The sequence below is a fragment of the Gouania willdenowi genome, chromosome 8, assembly GCF_900634775.1.
Source record: "Gouania willdenowi chromosome 8, fGouWil2.1, whole genome shotgun sequence".
Classification (NCBI taxonomy): Eukaryota; Metazoa; Chordata; class Actinopteri; order Blenniiformes; family Gobiesocidae; genus Gouania; species Gouania willdenowi.
This window is the reverse complement of record NC_041051.1, coordinates 13,304,166-13,323,795: the sequence shown is the minus strand read 5'-3', so window position 1 is coordinate 13,323,795 and position 19,630 is coordinate 13,304,166. Positions and strand designations below refer to the sequence as shown.

Sequence of the window (19,630 nt, the reverse complement as noted above, 5' to 3'; positions counted from 1 at the left end):
ATGTGAGGGGAGTACATCCAATAATCTACTAAAAGCTTGTAGGTTTAGTCATCAGAGCATTTATATACATACCATAAACCAAATCAGATATTTATATCTGTCCTTATATGTCTTTTTATATCATCGCTCTATAAAAGCAAGGAATCTCTTTCTGTCTGTGTGTCTGTGTGTGTTCCTCAAAAATCCCTTTGGATCAGAATCAGAATGACCTGAGAGTTTCAACATGGCTGCTGCTTGGTTCAAGGGTGTGCAACGTCAGATTTGTTTGGACGCCCCACCTCCAGAGTTGACGAACTAAGTGATGATGTCACCAGTCCTACCTCCACAGTGATGATGTCATCAGTCCTACCTCCATAGTGATGATGTCATCAGTCCTACCTCTACAGTGATGATGTCATCAGTCCTACCTCCACAGTGATGATGTCATCAGTCCTACCTCAACAGTGATGATGTCATCAGTCCTACCCCTACAGTAGTGTTTCTCAAACTTTTTCAGACAAAGCACGATTTATCCAATAAAAGCAAAATCTGGGACGACCTAATTCTGTTAGATAGATAGATAGATAGATAGATAGATAGATAGATAGATAGATAGATAGATAGGTAGGTAGGTAAGGGTCGCTCAAGGACCACAGTGGTCCACGTACCACTCTTTGAGAAAGGCTCTACAGTGATGACATCCCACCTTCAAACACAACGTCATTTGGCCATCCATGAAAAAGCTACTTACCCTCCCACTTTTCTATAGCAATACATACTTCCTAAGGGCACTGCACTAGTTACAAGCAAATATAATGTTTATGTGCGAAAGAAAATTAAATAAGGATCAAATATTTAACATTTGAAAGCAAGGCAATCATTTTTTTCTTCTTGATATATCCAAATCTGTGTAATTATATGTAATGGTCAAGGTAAATTGTGATTAAATGTCAGCAGTAGCATTTGGGAGGAATCTGTGTTAAAACCACACACCTGGCTCTCTGAGGTTTATAAAGGGTGTAAACACGGGCGCATCCTGTGGCTTTTAAGTGTGGACGTGTGTCTTAGTGTGTGTCTTCTGGACTAAAGCGCCTGAGGGGACGCTGCCTATATGCTGGTGATCTGTGTGACCTGAAGCCTTCTGCTAAAACCTGCTAAAGGAAAGTGTCATTTATATGTAGTGCTGGAAACAGACCACCTGAGAGGAGGAGAGTTAAAGAGATACACTGATGTTTTTAGGCATCATATGTCCTATCCATCTAAAGTGGTCATCAGAAAGACCAAGAAAGAAAGAATCGCAGGAGCAAGATTGGTCCTGATCTTTTAACAATGATCTTATACCAGAAGTTTAAGAGATACAGGTTATTTATACTGTACATCAATGACATTTATACTGTACATCTAAGCCCTCTGACACCATGTTCCCTCTTTAATGAGTAGTTGTTCTTCATCAAAAGTGACACTGCGGTTTTACAGGCCTACCTGATGATCCAACACACACCACCTGCAAATGCAGCCATGATGTCAGTCCAAAAACATCACAAACATGTCCAACCCTGCCGCCTCTCCCTTTCATTCTCTCCCTTTCACCATTTCCTGTTACACATTATTCAACATTGAAGAAGCATGTTTAGCCAAGAGTCAATATTCACTTTATTTTAACTCATTTCCAGTACTCATGAAATGTAACACTTTTCTAATGCCCGCTTTCTCTTTTGTTATTCTTTGCCATAGGGCAGGAAAAAGTGAGCTCTTCCTCCACTTAAAGACAAAAAGGCTGCGGCTAAATCAGGCGCTGACAGGGCTAAGCCTCTAACTCTCTGATGTGTCTACAGGGGACGGGTCACTGGAATGAAGGAAAGTAAATGACAAGACAGTCGTTACCTATTTCAAAGAAAAAGAAATGATTTAAAATACACACACACACATATCAACAGTTTAAATAACCCTGTACTTTATGTGCAGTTGCCAAAGGCTATGTCTCTCTGGCTCACTCCCTCTCACCTACACACGAACACACACACAAGCGCACAAACATCACAAGACGTGCGGCTGTCCTGCAGGCATGTCTTTTCCTCTCAGCTTTTCCTCCACCCTGGGCTCTGATTCCCACCTCTCAAAAGACAACAACGAGAACAAGAAAGGCATTTAGGAATCAGATCGAGGTGCAAATTGTCTTTTGTTGGAGTTTTAAACCTGAGAGGTGTTTACACAACACGGCGTCGGCCCATTCTCCAATGCACGCTCAAACAGATGCATGCATTGAAATTGAGACAGCAGGAAAACTTTAGAGGGAATAGCCTGAGGATCAAGGAGATTTGGATAAGCAGATGGTAAGACAGAGAGCGATGAAGGAAATATTCCCTGTAAAAGTAAAATAAAAAAAACATAGCTGACATCTGATTGAAATAGGCTTTCCCAGCTAGGAACAAAGAAACCCCTTTACCATTTACAGATCCTGCAGATTTGAACCGTGACCATTGAGTATCTTTCATTATAATATGCTATAACATTAAAGAATGTTGGCAGGTTTTTTGCATCAACAAATTCCAGCAACTTACACATAAAATAATATTTTACATTACTATAGTTCATCATACACTCAACAATCTTTAATAAATCTCTTTATTTTTCTCTTGAATTTCAGAAATAATTATTGCTGAAATTTAAACCAAACATTACAAGTTAGGAAACAATAGCAACATTTCATACAATTTTGATTGTTGCATTCATTGCAACTAAATAGGTTGACATTTAGTGATGCAAATATCAAAAGAAACCCAAGTGAACCTGAGGTTCCTTTAAAACTTGAAAATAGGCCGAGCCCCTAAAATCCAAATAAACCTTAAATTGAGAGGAAACCAACAAACCCATGAAAAGGTCATGGGAGAATTATCACACAACAAAAAGGACTCTTGTGTGTGCCTGTGCACTGGAACCTATCGCGGATACACACACAAAGCCGACGGGATGTATACAATAGGAGGCCATGGGCCAACTCTATTCTGTAAGGCGCTAAGCTGCTTCGTCCCAAGCTAATGTGCAGTGGTCAGTGTATGGTGTATCAAAGCACTGTAGGGTTTCAAGAACATCATGTCCTCACAGTGGGGGCACATTGGTGAGACGGTTACTGTCCCGCAGACTTGCATATTTACCCTACCAGGGTTCTCACCAGTGCTGTTGAGTACAAGGGCCCCCGATGCTGTGATCATGATCCCCAACGCTATTGTCAGTTTTTCTGTTGTTTTGTCCTTTTTTTAACCGATACCTACATAATAATTGTTGCACACTTGGTCACAAAACGGACTTCCAGGCATGCATGGGTTGTTTTAACTGTCTTTTTACCGGGAAACACATACGTCAGCCGTACCATGTATTTACTACAGACAAATTGCTTGGATGCTACTGCCTTCACCAAAGGGACCCCGAGGAACCCTGCAACAACTTAAATGGTAAATGGTAAATGGACTAGATTTATATAGCGCTTTATCACCACACTGAAGCAGTCTCAAAGCGCTTTACATATCAGCTCATTCACCCAATCACTCTCACATTCACACACCAGTGGGACAGGACTGCCATGCAAGGCGCTAGTCGACCACTGGGATCAACTTAGGGTTCAGTGTCTTGCCCAAGGACACTTCGACACGTAGTCAGGTACTGGGATCGAACCCCCAACCTCTCAATCAGAAGACAACCCTCTACTACCTGAGCCCATTACGAATGCAGACTCATTACAGAACTTTAAAACACTCCTTAAAACCCACCTTTTTAAACTTGCTTTTCCTTAACCTTTCTTTTACTTTTATTATGTATTTATTTTTCTGTATTCGATATAAAATTAATGTATTATTATTAGTAGTATGTAGAATCGTGAGACGCTCCACGCTCCCCCCTCCCCTCCTGAACGAAACTTCTTGTGAACGCTTGCACGAACGCCGACACTGTGGAATTGTTGCGTGTTATTGTAGAGTTTTCTGATGTTTTAGAGACATGAAAGCACGTATCACTCACTGACCGACACTCCATATCCACACTGCAAATTAATTGCATCTGTTCTTTCTTCTTTAGATAATGTTTCCCTCATTTTTTTAAGCTATTTATCTCGTTTGTTATCACTATCTCTCTAACTCGGTATGTGGGGCAGACTGTGCATGGACTGAAAGCGGATCGCATGCAGTCCTCCACATACCGAGTCAGAGAGACCTCCGCGGAGTGTGTTCCTCCTGAACAACTTTGTGCCTTTATTCTATTGCTTCTCCACCTCGCCCTTCCTTTTTCCTCTTGCTTTACCTGCGTAACCACTGTGCCAAATTACGCAATGGAGACTTCTGCTGGAATGTCCGCCATAGGACTTTCACTACTCTCAGATCGCGAACGCGCATTGACTTTTGACGAGCAGCTCGAGCAGCCTATAGTAACGCCCAAAACAGCTCATGGATCGCTCTGTTGGTAGAAAGATCTCTCATTGGCTGAAGTCCAGTGTCACACTCCTTTATTTCTAAACCTCATTTACAGAGCCAAGAGAAGGAGAAGAGATTCACGCTCCACTCAGAACACTTTAGATTACACTATGCTCAAAGATTACTATGGATTTTTGACCCAATTATGCCAAAAAAATTACATACTGCAGCTTTAAGTCCCAAACATACCTGGACGGTCAGCCACGGAGCCCGGACTCCGCAAGGCCAATTAAGTGCAAAGCTCAGATTTTATGACCGCGTTAAGTCGTAGTGTGTACAGCAGCAAATACATCTCAGCATAGAAAAGTCTGTTTTTTCACTCTTGCTACACTTAATTCTCACTGTATCTGTATTTTAAAACATCTACAAGGAAACATTACAATTGAATAGGGTAAATTTGCAAAATGTTTCACTTTCCATCTTATTCGAGCAGGTGGACACTATCAAATATAATTTCCTTGCTCATCCAGTTCACTGTAAAAATTCATTGGTGACATAGATGAGTGCATATCCCACACACATGCAGCATGTCTCCTTAATATGATGTTATAAGCAGCTGAAAAGGCAAAAATGAATCATAGGTACCTGGAAAAATAACTTACAAAAACTCTGGGGTACATTTTGGACGGAACACAGCCTTTTAAAAGACTCCAGACACGAACACACTAGCATTTCTCCATGATGGGGTGGGAAAAAAATTACAGGGGGTGGAGGAAACAGCAGAAGACAGGTCGAAGCATAGCTTAGGGTATGTGAGAAAGGACTAAATATATAGTGTTGTATGTGGATCTGCGTGTTATTGTGCGAATGCATCTATCGGCACCAGCACACAGACATGCAGCCGAACTGATATGAAATTAAGTGCCTGCAAATTATATATTTGACAGTCTGCTGTGTCGTTTTACATGGACACGGTAGTAAGAGAGCCTAAATTAGTCTGGGGGGACGTGACGCTGCCCGTCTGTGTGCAGTGGATAGTGGTGGGGGATTCAGTCAGGCCTGCAGCTCTCCTGTGGTGAGTGACCTCATCGCCTGGCCCCTAGTATTGTGGCTGCAGCACAAAGCCATGCAGGGAGAAGAGACTCCACATGGATGTGGGGGAGGGAATGGATGTGAATTGTGGATGTAGATGTGAATGAGTCTAAAATGACTGAGAGAGGGAGGAAGACAAAAAAGAGAGAAAGCAGCCAATTCTGTAGAGAGGAAAACGAAGACCCCCAGATAAGAACACACAGAGCCAGTGAGAGGATCCAAACACCTGGAAACACAACCACTCCAACAGAAAAGACTGAAGAACACAGGACACAAGCTTGTTTCTTTGTTAATGCTGCACACAATCATAATATGTAAAACATGGAATTAAAACAATAACCACAGTTCACTATACCAGATAATTAATGAAGAATCATGAGACTACAATTCCTGTGTAAAATGACTCAAACACAGCATTATGGATTGTCTGTTTTTAAAATGTTTTATCCTGTTGAACAGCCTACAGAGATTAAAAAGAAAAAATAATTACTTTAATCAACATAAAACTTGTGCACTTGCATAGATGTTCCTGTTATCAATACCTGTGTAGTCAGAGTGAGGCACAAACACCCCCTAGGGGCTGCTGCAGGGTAACACTTGGCTCAATGTCCCCAAATAAAAGAGATGTAGAAGTCCCTTTTCTGTCAGATATTACTCACAGTCCTTTTGGAGATAATCTGTCTGTGTTGCAGACACAAACCATTCACTGCAGTGCACGTCTCAGGTTCCACATCCCATCTGAGCAACCAGATATAATGACAACATTGATCATCTGATCCTGCCAGACACACGGTATTCTCTCTGAGTGCATCTTCATTTGTTTTGGCCTCGCAGGCCCTCAAATAAACTTTCTGTGAAACTCAAGATGCGACACACATCTCTAAGACACTTTTAGAACCTCTTCTCTTTGTTATTGTTGAAGTTTTCCGTCACTTGCTGATGTATTTGTTATTGTTTTAGCACACACACACGCACACGCACACGCGCACGCGCACACGCACACGCACACGCACACGCACACGCACACACACACACACACACAGTCCATATAAACCAAAGATGTCCCCTGTCCATCGGCAGGGGCTCGTGAGGAAGGTGCAGAGGTCAGAGTTTGAGGGTTAAAGGTCAACTAATCATTCACTTCATCAACTCATTACTTTGCTTTTTAATTGGTGGATTAAAGCAGGCAGAATGAGGAAAGCACAATCGCTTTACTACCCCTCCCCCAATCAATCTTTAGATTTAAACAATTAATTACAACCATCAAAGTTTGATTTACTACTCTTCACTGGTTTGTACCACACATATTTGGAAACAAACCGTTACATTTAAATTTAGGACCTCGCAGATGTATTCATTGGTCATGTAACCATGGAAACAATTTTAGTCAAGAAAAGCATAGGATAAACAGGGAATCCTTATGTCTGCATAATATTTAAGTTGCCATACAGCCAGAGGGGATCCTTGTTTGTATAATATCACCAAGTGTGTTTTATAACACTACATTATATACAATAAAGTCATCAGACACCCTCACTCAAATATATACTACTGTATAGTTATAGTAGTGCACACTTCTTATGGCTGATAAAAGTGTAAGCCAAGGGGCCTCCATATATTGCAAAATCAAGCCAAGCTCCAACCATATCTTGTGTAACCAAGTACCTGTTTGCAGAGGAATGCAATAATTCTGTCATTACAGCAGATAATAAGCAGCATGTAGAAGAGCTTGTCTAGCCTTAAACTCTATGGCCTGCTAGCAGGACATTAGACATTGATTTCCAGACAAGTTAATGTCAAGAAATTTGAAATTTCAGTAAAATGCAGCTTATAATAATCTGTGACAGGATATGAATTTGAATAGAAGAGTAAAAGTAAATAAAGTCAAGGTAGATGAAGACACACACACACACACACACACACACACACACACACACACACACACACACACACGGCTGGTAGGGCTCAAAAACTTTGAGGTCATAAAGTTTGACATATGGAATGGTATGTTAATCAGAAACTCCACACTTCCAGCTGGAGCAGACACATTGAGAAAACATTCTGACATGCACAAAAGAAATGTACTCTTAGTGCATGTGTGTGCCTGTGCCATGATAAAGTAGAATGTAATCCCTGTCATTATTTGAGATATGTGTGCATGTGTGTGTGCACGTGTGCCAGTTTCCGTTAAACCAAATTGACATGTATGTAGTTTTAGGACTTAAGATTTTTATGTAATGTAGGATATAAACAATAATGTAATATCTGAATATTCACTGTGGTTGTCACTTTTTTTGCCCTGTTTGAATGCATTCAGCAAAATCATCAGAATCTGCCCAGCTGGATATCTACAGGGAGTGCTACATCTGCAAGGTGTCAGTTATCATAAAGGACGCACAGCAGTCATCTCTGGCCTCTCATTGGCCTTTTCTCACTGCTTTCATCTGGGAGAAATTACAGCAGCAAATCCAAGCAGTTTCTTCTCTTAAACTGTAGGACCATTAGAATAACATCCTTTCTAACCCGCACCAATCCAACAAACTTTATATGTACAAAGTTAATGTATTGTACTTGTTTGCTGATGAAAACTGATTGTATAATGCAACTATGAACACATTTCTTTAGATAAATGTAAAACATACTTATCATGCTTACTCTACCATTATTATCTTAATCTTAAAACAGGAATAAAAGAAAAAAGGCAAGATGAAAACAACAAGCCACGAAGCACCAACAAACTGAAGAAGGAAAATAATGAACAATGGAGAAGACAGAGAGTTTATTCTTTTCACTTATTCTTGTTAGGGTAAGAAAAAGTATACAGTATAAAATAGTGCTAATTGTCAAGCAAATTGCTTGGTCTTCGGCTTATGTACGGCTGAATGACTTAATCACATAAAAATATTTCCTTGTATGTCACACATGGACTGCCACCAGCCCTGCTTATTCTAAAGCTATACACATCTATTTTTACATGTCTTCTTTTTTACTATTAAAATATTCACCTAATTTTGTTTTACCTTTTCATTTTCCAGTTTTTAATCAAATAAAAGCTATTTTCATAGCAAATAAATGCCAAATGAACTCAGAGTGATGCAACTCTGCCGACACTCTTTGTCTCTGTTAATGAACTTGTTAAAATCTAACTGCATTGATCAAATTAGATCCTATATCTTCACCCAGAGTGGCAAATTATCAGAAAATCTATTTGATTAGCTTACAAAAAGGAATCAAGAATCAAGAAAGAAGCTGATGCTTTTTATACCTGGACTTCAATCTGGAGTTGAGTTTGTTTTGTTTTGTTACTGGTGTGATTTCTTTTTCACTGAAACATGGCTACCATTTAGAATGAACAGAAAACACTGATGCTCAATCTAGTTAAGTTTTTTTATAGCAAACTATAATGGTGAAAGCTGTAGGGCAAACTCTTAAGTGACTTTTTCATGTTTAAAGTTCCTCTGGCAATGTAGTATTTCAGTACTGATGAATGAGCTCATTGGCTATTTGGGCCCAACAACCACAAGCCAACTGTTATGCAGTAGCATCACCAGCCAGTAAGGAAACCACCCAGCCAGCATCATTAACTCTGACTAAAGAGTAAAGAAGAACAGAAGCCAGGGGGACGGCCTGATGGACAAATGTAGAAGAGAGTTGAGTGGAACAAAAAGCCAAGAAAATGTGATCTTGCTGAAGAAGTGAACAAATTAGACCAAACCTTTAGCTCAATGGGAGTCTTTTGACTAAAAGACCTGCATGACATCAATAATGAATGTTAGTTGTGTGTAGCGAAACAGCAAACATGACAGCCGGTCAAAAGAAATTATACACCATGTATGGTTTCAGAGACCTATGAGAAGAGCATTACATAGCTTACCATGCCAGGAGGCCTTGGATTCATTAAACCCAGAAGGTTTATGGTTTCCAAGAGTTATTTTGCTAGTGTAACTCTAATCTGCCACTTTAGCCACCCAAGGTCATGGTTTTTCAAACTGTCCCAATCCATCACATACTGCAGCCAGCTTAAGGCTCCTTCAAAGGCTGTGAGGTGCGATCACAAAGGCTGACGAAAGTGTCTAAATCATTTAGATTTTGTTTTCAGCCGGCAAGAAAACTTCAGTATTTTCCTTTTCATGGGACATAATGGATTTTCCCCGCCAATTAAACACTATTCCATGCTGGCAAGGCAGCAACGTCTGCCACCTGAGAGCAATTCCCTCAACAACATATCTTCTGTAAGAGACTGGGACAGCCAGCACTGCCGAGCTGGGAAGGAATGTAAGAGGATGGCAGAATAAAGGAGAAATATGGGTAAGAACGATAAGGAGATCAGATGGTAACATGGCTTACATGGTAAAAGCAAAAGGCAATTCATGAAGACAACTGAAGAGAATTGCCTGTACATTTTGTTATGTACTGTATAAGCAACACTGCATATATCTGAAAAGGCAACACAATGGCCCTCATTTATCAACCTTACGTGAAAACGGGTGCAAATTTTAGTTCACATTTGGTCGTACAACAGGACCAACGTGTGATTTATGAAACATGCGTATTTGACCAATCCCAGTGTACAATTGATTGGGCGTTGATAAATGCGGCATTAACATGTTACGCCCTTAAATCTTCCTGATTCGGAGGCCACACCCAATGAGATCAAACAAACGCTGGCAAGAAAAGAAAGCAAATCCTCACATGTGAGATGGAGCAAAATCAAAGATGTGCTTTTTGACAATGTGAACATTGGATTTAAAGGTACAGTTTTGCAGCATTGCTGTGTTTGCAGCGTTTTGCTGCTTGCTGCGCGTTTGTCCCTGTCGGCCACCATGTAAAGGCGCTCATAGGTGACGTCTGCCTTGCTGTGGGCATACAACTTCACATGGAAATATGCCCTTTATTTTGGTCTCAGTGGACAATAAATTAATCCATTCACCAAGGCAAGGCAAGGCAAATATATTTGTATTGCGCAATTCTTACACAAGGCAACTCAATGTGCAATGTTGTGCAAAACAAGTTAAAATAACGTCACACTTCCTCTGTGACACACAGCAGCGTTCCCCTGCTGGTCCTATACAGAGCCGAAGCAGCGCTCCTGTGATCTGGGTGCGTGTTGTACACTGTTGAACCTATGCACTCCTGCCCTGTAGCAGGATTTGTTGGTGGATTTATTGAAGGAAAACCAAAAAAGTGCAGGTATCAGTAATAACGTGGGCTTTTTTAAATTAATCTTACTTTTGTTTTCATTTGTTGTGAAAGACTCACTCACATTTTGCTGTGCTAAACCACAAATCCACACACTCAGATTTGGCTAGACGAACTCAGACCAGGCGTGAGATCTGATCGTAGCGTACTCTCATGTCAGAATTGATAAATACCAAAGCTGTAGTGGATATGGTGGAATGCATGTCATAAGCACAGATCTAAACGTACAACTACTAACTGTTGATAAAAGAGGGCCATTATGTGCACACATGTTGCTATAACAACCACCACATCGGAGGGAAATATAACCCTTTGTTGCACCAGCATCTCTTCTCTCATGATAAGCCATTAAATGCAATAATAATGGCTCAAAGCAGTCATAAAAACACTCCACTCAAGTAAAATAGTGGTGTTCTCATGTTATTATAACCCAAAAAGCATGTGTAAACCTACATGGATGTTGCTGGTAAGTGGTAACACACCCGTACAAACCACTTTTTAAAGTTAGATAGGTAGCAAAACACTTGTACCTTCTCTCATTGTCATCAAGATGTGCGAACAGCACATTCTTGGAGATGGCCTTGGCCAAGGCTGTCATGGTCTTGTAGTCTTTTGGAATCACCTGTGCAGACAATAAAGACAATCATTTAATGTAAAACAGACCTCAGTAATACTAAACCAGCACATAAAGTGACAGACTTCAAAGGTGAACTAAATTAAGTCATTTAGGAGCAGTTTATTGGCAAGCCTTGAAAGAAATATCCAACACGTGTCCTGTGTATTTTAGGGAAAGCATCTGTTACAGAATTACACTCAAAATGTCACACAGACTCTAAAAATTTCACAAGACTCCTGAGCTCATTCATAAAACATGCATTTTCAAGTTCCAGACTCTGTGGTGTGTGTGCACGATTGGAAAAGGCCAAGTCTGAAGCCACAAGAAAGGAGCCGAAGACAGAAGTCTATATTTATTTATTTTTTAAATATCTTAAAGGGGATATAACTGTAATTTAACCAACCAAAAAGTGGATCAAATATTTTTAGAATACTTTTTCTGAACAGAATGTGTAAATGTGTGTACATGTGTAAATATGGACATGTTTGTGTACCTTTGTGGAAGTGGAGAGGAGACTGTAATTACGTAAAGCAACAGATGGCTCCACATGAATTTAACCACACTGAGCTACACACAATGAGCAGATGCACACAAAAAACCACATCACACTGAAAAATTGTATCTTTCTGTGGAGCAGCAGGCTTAACTTCTTGGCAGGCACGGAAAGAGTTAAGCCACTTTGGCTTGGAAACGAAGCTAAAGGACACAGATTTAACCACAATTCATCGCCCATAATGTTGGGCTTTATTGCTGAAAGGGAACTCAGCAAGTTGGCTGCTTGAAACATTCTTACTCTGTAATTTACGGTTCATGAGAAAATACTGTGATAATACCAACAAAAAAATTGTTTATTTTAAAAACATGTGATATCAGTTTGTGAGTGTTAATTGGACTTCAGACTCAAAAAAGTCAACAGCAGTTATACAGAGAAGCCTCGTATTCTATTGGAGCAGAGATAGCGAATGAAATCAGGAGTGAAATGAACTGTTAAATATGGCAGTGGAATTTACACACACACGCACTCGCGGGCACACACACACTGCATGCTCTACTGACCATTGGATTACAGTGTGGTGGTATGGATTCATACCAGTTTGTCATTACCAAGCAGCACGTAAAGGTGTGTTATGTCAAATTACTATGATGTGTGTGTCGTTATATTACTAGCAATGTACTGAAATGAAAGATAATTTTAATTTACTTGGCTCAAAACAAGATAATGAATAAATCTGTTCTTGTCAACGCTATGTTATGCAGCCATTAAAGGTTTGTTTGTCACACAACTGTTTCACTGTCATAGATAGAAGGGCAATTAATGATGTTTTTTAAACCATAAAACATCTACTCTGTCTTTTTTTAAGTCGACATCCAATCTGTGCAGTGGTTTGCTTCATATTACTTCAAAATGCAGCTTTCAGGTAAGGGATAAGAAACTTTAAAGATGTTATCCATCCATCCTCTAACAAATATTGCAGAGGGGGAACATGTTGTCTTTCGCTAACACTGTAAAGGAAACCAAGAGTAATGACTCTTTTTTTGTTATATTACCAATTAGCGCCATTAGCTAAGCAGGGTTAATGTGATGAAGTCGATAGTGTGATAAGTTGTATCGTTTATGCATGTGTGTCCTTCCAAAGCTTACCTTGCGCACATAGCTGACAGCATCCTCCTCAGTGTAGACCTCAGCACTGACCCCTCCCCTGCGACGTCGAGCTTTGACAACAGGGTTGGGAGGTGGGGGAGAAATCTCATCGTCATGTGAGTCCGACTGGCTATTAGATTTCTGACGTGCCATGATCTGTTTGCATTCTTCCTGTTAAAAAACAAAACGCAAAAAAATGTAAAAACTTTTTTGAGGCACAATAATAATATTAATAATTAGCCTTTAATCTCATATATCCACATACACTAAATTATTTATCTGGTTTTAACTCATCCCTGAGGAGCAGTGGGCAATAAAGTAATAAAGAAGTAATTAAATAATGCACCCAAATGCTACAAGCACAAGGTAGAAAGAACAGAAGAAGAAAAGATGACATGCAGCAAAGGACATAAAAAGCCCAATTGAGGCAGTAATTTGAATGATCATATTTTCATTGTTGGAGTTAGAGATGCAGCCTTCGCCTCAATACACCCAGTCCTCATCTCTTGCAGTCACCAGAGCAGCGGGCTTGTGCCACTAATGTTACAATAAGCCTTTTCACACTCTCGGAAATCTTGCTCTCGTTCAGTTCTCGCGCGTGAGTTCAATGGTTCAGAGGGATAAACTCGCCTTGCCTGAGAATGAGTCTGACAGAGATTTAGATTATTTTTACCGTTAGAGCGTTAAATCCTTGAAAGATTTTTTTGCGGAAACGTGGTATCGGTCTCCAAGGCAGAAATGCCGAGTTAGCTGCTAAAGCTAATGCTGCACACAATAGCTTAATAAAAATAATCATGGACCATAGTGAATGATGTACCTCGTAAATTTACCTTTTCTAAGTGAGAACTCATACTGTCCTTTTCACACTCGGAAATCTTGCTTGTCCCGTCAATAATAATGATACATTTCATTTATATAAATGCTTTTCAAAAACTCAGACATTTTACAGTTTTTACACAAATCAAAAAAAAGAAAGTTTGGGAGAAGGAATGTGGAACCAGAGGGGGTCTGTCTCTCAGGTAGTCATTGTTTTTGTTCACCAGGTGTAATCTTAGTAGAAGTGAGAGGATTTGTCCTTGCCTCGATACTGCTGCAACTGCTCCCGATAGTTTTTAAAAGAGCTCAGATCGGCCGAAAGTGGCTTTAGCGGAAGTCCCTGGTCCCTTCTCGAGTCCGAATATGTGTAATATTAATAAAATAAACACTAATAAAACACTAAAGATCTCTGGAATAAAATTACAAACGTTGTTAGGTTGGAAATATAAACAGAGTGAACAAGCTTGTTTACATTTATATCTCTCTCGACCTATGACCCCCCAGGTCACGCATGCGCAGTTCCAGAGTGTGAAAAGGCTTATTATATTAAAAGAGAAATAAAATGCACCTTCTGCACTGGACATTTTTTATCCCCTCTTCCAATCGTCCCATCAATTTTGTCAACAACTATTCCAACAAACCAATCAAATGTAATATAGTAGTTAAAGTCTAGGATAGCTTTGTTTTAGTGACCCAAGCAGGGTGGTGGTTAGTGCACCATGCACTTTGCACCACAGAATACCTTATTTAGATTACTTTATGCCTTTAAACCAACTCTTGGTGTAACTTTTTTGCAAATGTTGAACTAAGATTTCACCAAGAAGTATTCTCAGCTTGACCATATTGTATTTTCAACCACTAAACGGATGTTTAATATGACACACATTTAATATGAAAATGTTTTAATTTCACACAGACAGCCAAGCCTACCATTCTATTTTTAAAAAAACATGTGCACATACACAGACATTGTGCCTCTGGCTGGCTTTTGTTTTGATGGACAGGTAGGTGGTGAATTATTAATTGCTAACTTGATTAACACATTACCATAAGCACTCAACAAAATCACTACTGTCTAGGTTGCAGTGGTGGGCTGTGCATTTCACACCTGGGCCTTCAGTGAGGTCCGAGACCAGTCAACCCAGCGGCCCCCGGGCAAGATCCGGTCCGCACCGACCCTTACACAACTTCATTACATGGAAAAAAGGTGATTGACGTACTGGTAAAGAAACTTCATTTATAGAGGCTTTAATACCAAAGCCTTTTCCACTGAGTCACATTTACCTGTTACACATTCACAGCCTGTTTGATGATCAGAAGAAGGACAGAGACAAACATTAAGCCTGATGTGCACGATCAGAATGTCATATTATCATTATTGTTATTATTATTGTCAATATTATTATTATTAGTAGTAGTAGTAGTAGTAGTAGGATAGCATTTTCCGTCTGTTCCTTAATCCGCTTCCCACTTCTTAAAACACCCACAGTCAAGCAAACTGTATGTGTCTTTTTCCCCCCTCCTCCCCCCCTCCCACAGAGACACCTTTCGCCATCAAAGAGAGAGATGTAAATAGACTTTTCAGGAGACAAAACCCCCGTAAGGCCTGTGGACCGGACTCTGTCTCTCCTTCCACCTTAAAGCACTGTGCTGATCAGCTGTCTCCAGTGTTCACAGACATTTTTAACACCTCACTGGAGACATGCACCGTACCAGCCTGTTTTAAGGCCTCCACCATCATTCCTGTCCCTAAAAAGCTGAGGATCACAGGACTTAATGACTACAGACCCATCGCTCTGACATCTGTGGTCATGAAGTCCTTTGAACGCCTCATGCTCTCCCACATCAAGGACATCACCGACCCCCACCTGGACCCCCTGCAGTTTGCCTATAGATCCAACAGGTCTGTAGACGATGCTGTAAACCTGGCTCTCCACTTCATCCTCCAGCACCTGGACTCCCCAGGCTCCTACGCCAGGATCCTGTTTGTGGACTTCAGCTCTGCTTTTAATACAATAATCCCAGCTCTCCTTCAGGACAAGCTTTCCCAGCTGAACATGCCAGACTCCACCTGCAAGTGGATCACAGACTTCCTGTCTGACAGGAAGCAGCACGTGAAGCTGGGAAAAACCATCTCTGCTCCCCGGACCATCAGCACTGGATCTCCTCAGGGCTGTGTTCTTTCTCCTCTGCTCTTCTCCCTGTACACCAACAGCTGCACCTCCTCTCACCAGTCGGTCAAACTCCTGAAGTTTGCAGACGACACGACCATCATCGGTCTCATCTCTGATGGAGACGAGTCTGACTACAGGTGGGAGACACACTGGCTGGTGTCCTGGTGCAGCCAGAACAACCTGGAGCTCAACGCTTTAAAGACAGTGGAGATGATAGCAGACTTCAGGAAGAACCCAGCCCCCCTCACCCTGGGAGACTCTACAGTGAGCTATGTGGAGTACTTCTGCTTCCTGGGGACCATCATCACTCAGGACCTCAAGTGGGAGCTGAACATCAGCTCCCTTATCAAAAAAGCTCAGCAGAGGATGTACTTCCTGCGGCAGCTGAAGAAGTTCAGTCTGCCAACAAAGATGATGGTAAACTTCTACAGCTCCATCATCCAGCCCATCCTCTGCTCCTCCATCACCATCTGGTACACTGCAGCTATGGCCAAGGACAAGGCCAGACTGCAGCGTATCATCCACTCTGCAGAGAAGGTCATCGGCTGCAATCTGCCCTCCCTCCAGGACCTGTACGCCTCCAGGATTTTGAGGCGTGCAGGAAAGATTGTGGCCGACCCCTCCCACCCCGGTCATAAACTGTTTCAATCTCTCCCTTCTGGAAGGAGGTTGCGGTCCATCAGGACCAGAACCTCCAGACACAAAAACAGCTTCTTTCCCTCTGCCACCATCCACATGAACACGCCCCAAGTCACCCGCTGAACCCCCCCACCCGATCACCACCTCCATGATGACAATATCTGCTGCACTGTATATATATATATATATATATATTTATCCTATTTATCCTTTATTCTCTATCTATCCTTTATTTATCCCTCATCCTTTATATTTATCATTATTATTATTATTATTATTATTGTTGCTGGGTTGTTCTTTGCTTTTTTTTTTTCTTTTTTTTATTTTTTTTTTGTTTGTTTTGTGCACCAACTACCAAGACAAATTCCTTGTACTGTCCTTAAAACTGTACATGGCCTTTAAAAACATTTCTGATTCTGATTTTGATTCTATATTAATGTTTACATTAATTCAAGTATCTTCACTGTTGAATCATACATGTAGCTTTTTCTGATCAGTTGAAGGGAATCCCGGTGCCAATCTCATTTCAATATGAGTCGCCTGTCTCTGGACGCCTGTCTCTGGATTGAGACGTACGCTTTTTTCACGCAAGTCTTTGTACATGTAGCCCCCAGTCACTAGGGGTCAGTGAACCACATCAAACCTTGTTAAACTACCTCACTCCTCAATGCATTTAAAGCTGTTCGCCGAAGTTTCTGAGAAACGTCACGATGTCCCGCCCTAAACAGCCTCACTTCCTCCCACTGCCTCTACCAATCTACCAGAAGCCACACCTCTACTTTTCTGCACACGCATCGCGGAACATAACAAGGTTGCATCGGGTTGCATTGATATAGGTATATGGGTCAGGAAAGAGCTACAATCATATTTACATGTTTGCTGTTGTGACGTGCTTTAAGCTTGGAAGTTGATTGCACTTTATTTTTATAAAACATACTGAACACTTTTATAGATGTATGTGATTACTTTTTTTTAAGAATTACAAACTTAACAGAATCAGAATCTGTTGTAGAAGCAAAAGTTTAACTTTATTGAAAAATATAATTTGACAGTTTGATAAACATACAACATGTTTTTGATATTGATGCTTGAATTACTGTTAGTTACCATTTACTTGTTTACGCAAGTTTAAAAAAAAATAAAATAAATTGTATTTTATACTATTTTGTACTTGCAAGGGTGAAATTTGTAATCAAAATTGTGATATATCATGATGTATATCGTATTGTCTTGTATCGAGATATATCGTGTCATGCAAATCGTGAATCGTATCATCAGATTCATGGCAATGCACACCCCTACAACTTACTACCTATATCTATCACATGCTATCATCCCAGAAATAATACAATTCACTTTCCTTCCTCTGACTTTTCTCTTACTTGCTCATTACTTAGCTTACAGTGCTGCTGTGTTCTCTATTTGTAAAACAAATGTAATCAATATGCAACTAAACGCCACAGGACACACACACACACACACACACACACACACAAACAAACATATACACACATTTCTTGTATTCGCAGAGTCACTACCAGAGGGATCACAGCCAGCAAACTGTGCATAGAAGCAGTGAAGCAGCATCGATGCACACTTTAACTCACACACATACATAAATGGCACACATACACACACCTACACAGGCAGAATACACAAGCAGCAGCACACACCCTCAAGTTGATCAAAGTGGCAAAATCTGCAACCAGGTAAGGTGCTGCATCGCCCCAAATAGCAAAAAAACAAACCACCAACCTGCACACATCTCTTTAACCTTCTTTTGAGAACAATGCAAAAAAGACACAACCTGAAAAATTACAAGCTATTTTTGCATTACTAGAACAACAGTCATTGTATTGAATGATTACATATGATATGATCATGCAAGCCAAAATGTTTCACAGAGGATGTTACCATTGCCTGGCTTGTTTTGTGAGTCCCTCCACCTCTCAAGGCACCAGGGCATCAAGTCAAAGCATGTGTTCAGTGTGCTTCATTAAGAAAAATACCCATCCTAAATTCACCAAACACACATGTCACAATGTAATATCATTCTGCTATTCTCTCACAACAACTGCAAAGTGTTAGTCCAAGTAAGCAGAGAAGCAAATGTTGCTTTCTTGTAAGAAGTGTGAACGAGCAAGTGGAGAATTCAATGCAATCCCCCAAACAGCAGATAAAGAACAATCCAAATGACAAAAAGACTGATCACAGCAACACCAACAAAAAAAGCCTCTATCTTCAGTGCAACTGCGCAACTGTCTCTTTCCTTGCTTTCAAGCCTATCCCGTCCTCTCACTTGCTTTCTCTCTCACATTTACAATCACGGGGTGCAATGAGCAAGCTCCTCTTACTACGCCTTATCGCTATGACAACCAAGTGCAGTGAGCATCTTGAATGGTTCATAATTGGACCAAAAAAGAAGCAATGATGCCTTGTACACTCATGTTCAGACGTTCTGAAGCCTTGTTGACAGATTGTCACATATCTCCTACGCTCTTATTCACACATCTACAGCCAATCAGCAATCAAGATGGAAAATGTCACTCTCTTCATATAGATATCTGATGCTCTGACCAAATGGTAGTCTACAGGTGCTAAATTCCTGAAGAGCTTTGAAGGATTTTTTAAATAAAGCAACACACAAATAAGTGGTATGACTTTTCTGCAACAACACACAGGAAAATTCACTTTTGAAAATATGTTTTTTCCACTGTATATTGAAATTAAAAAATATTAATAATAAAGTTATTGCCTTTTACTTCTTTGTTTTAAAGCTAATAGGTATTTTAAAAGTAATTCCAGTACGTTTATTTAGTTTATTTTTTTTTTTATTAATAATAATGTGTTAAGGTTTCATTTATTCAGAAATCTTAACATCAGTAGATGTCTCGAGACGTGTCAGGAAATCAAAGTCAATTTCAAAGTCAATTTCTTGAATAAATGAAATCTTAACATATTGTCTTTTAAAAGTAGTTGAAACAACTTGATTTAATCTTTTATTACATTTCCATGCATTTCCTTTTCATTAATTAAAAACTTAGAGATCAAATTTAGGCAAGGCTGGAAA

General features: G+C 40.2%; 1 protein-coding gene across 1 annotated transcript in view; it reads right to left on the bottom strand.

The window, feature by feature from the left end:
• prkar1b (protein kinase, cAMP-dependent, regulatory, type I, beta) overlaps positions 1-19,630 on the bottom strand; it is a 62,839-nt gene that overhangs the window by 33,407 nt on the left and 9,802 nt on the right. The window contains exons 3-4 of the mRNA XM_028456101.1: positions 12,932-13,102; positions 11,204-11,295 (exon numbers count right to left, since the gene is read on the bottom strand). Coding sequence (XP_028311902.1) covers positions 11,204-11,295; positions 12,932-13,102 — 263 coding nt within the window. The remainder of the gene's footprint in view (positions 1-11,203; positions 11,296-12,931; positions 13,103-19,630) is intronic.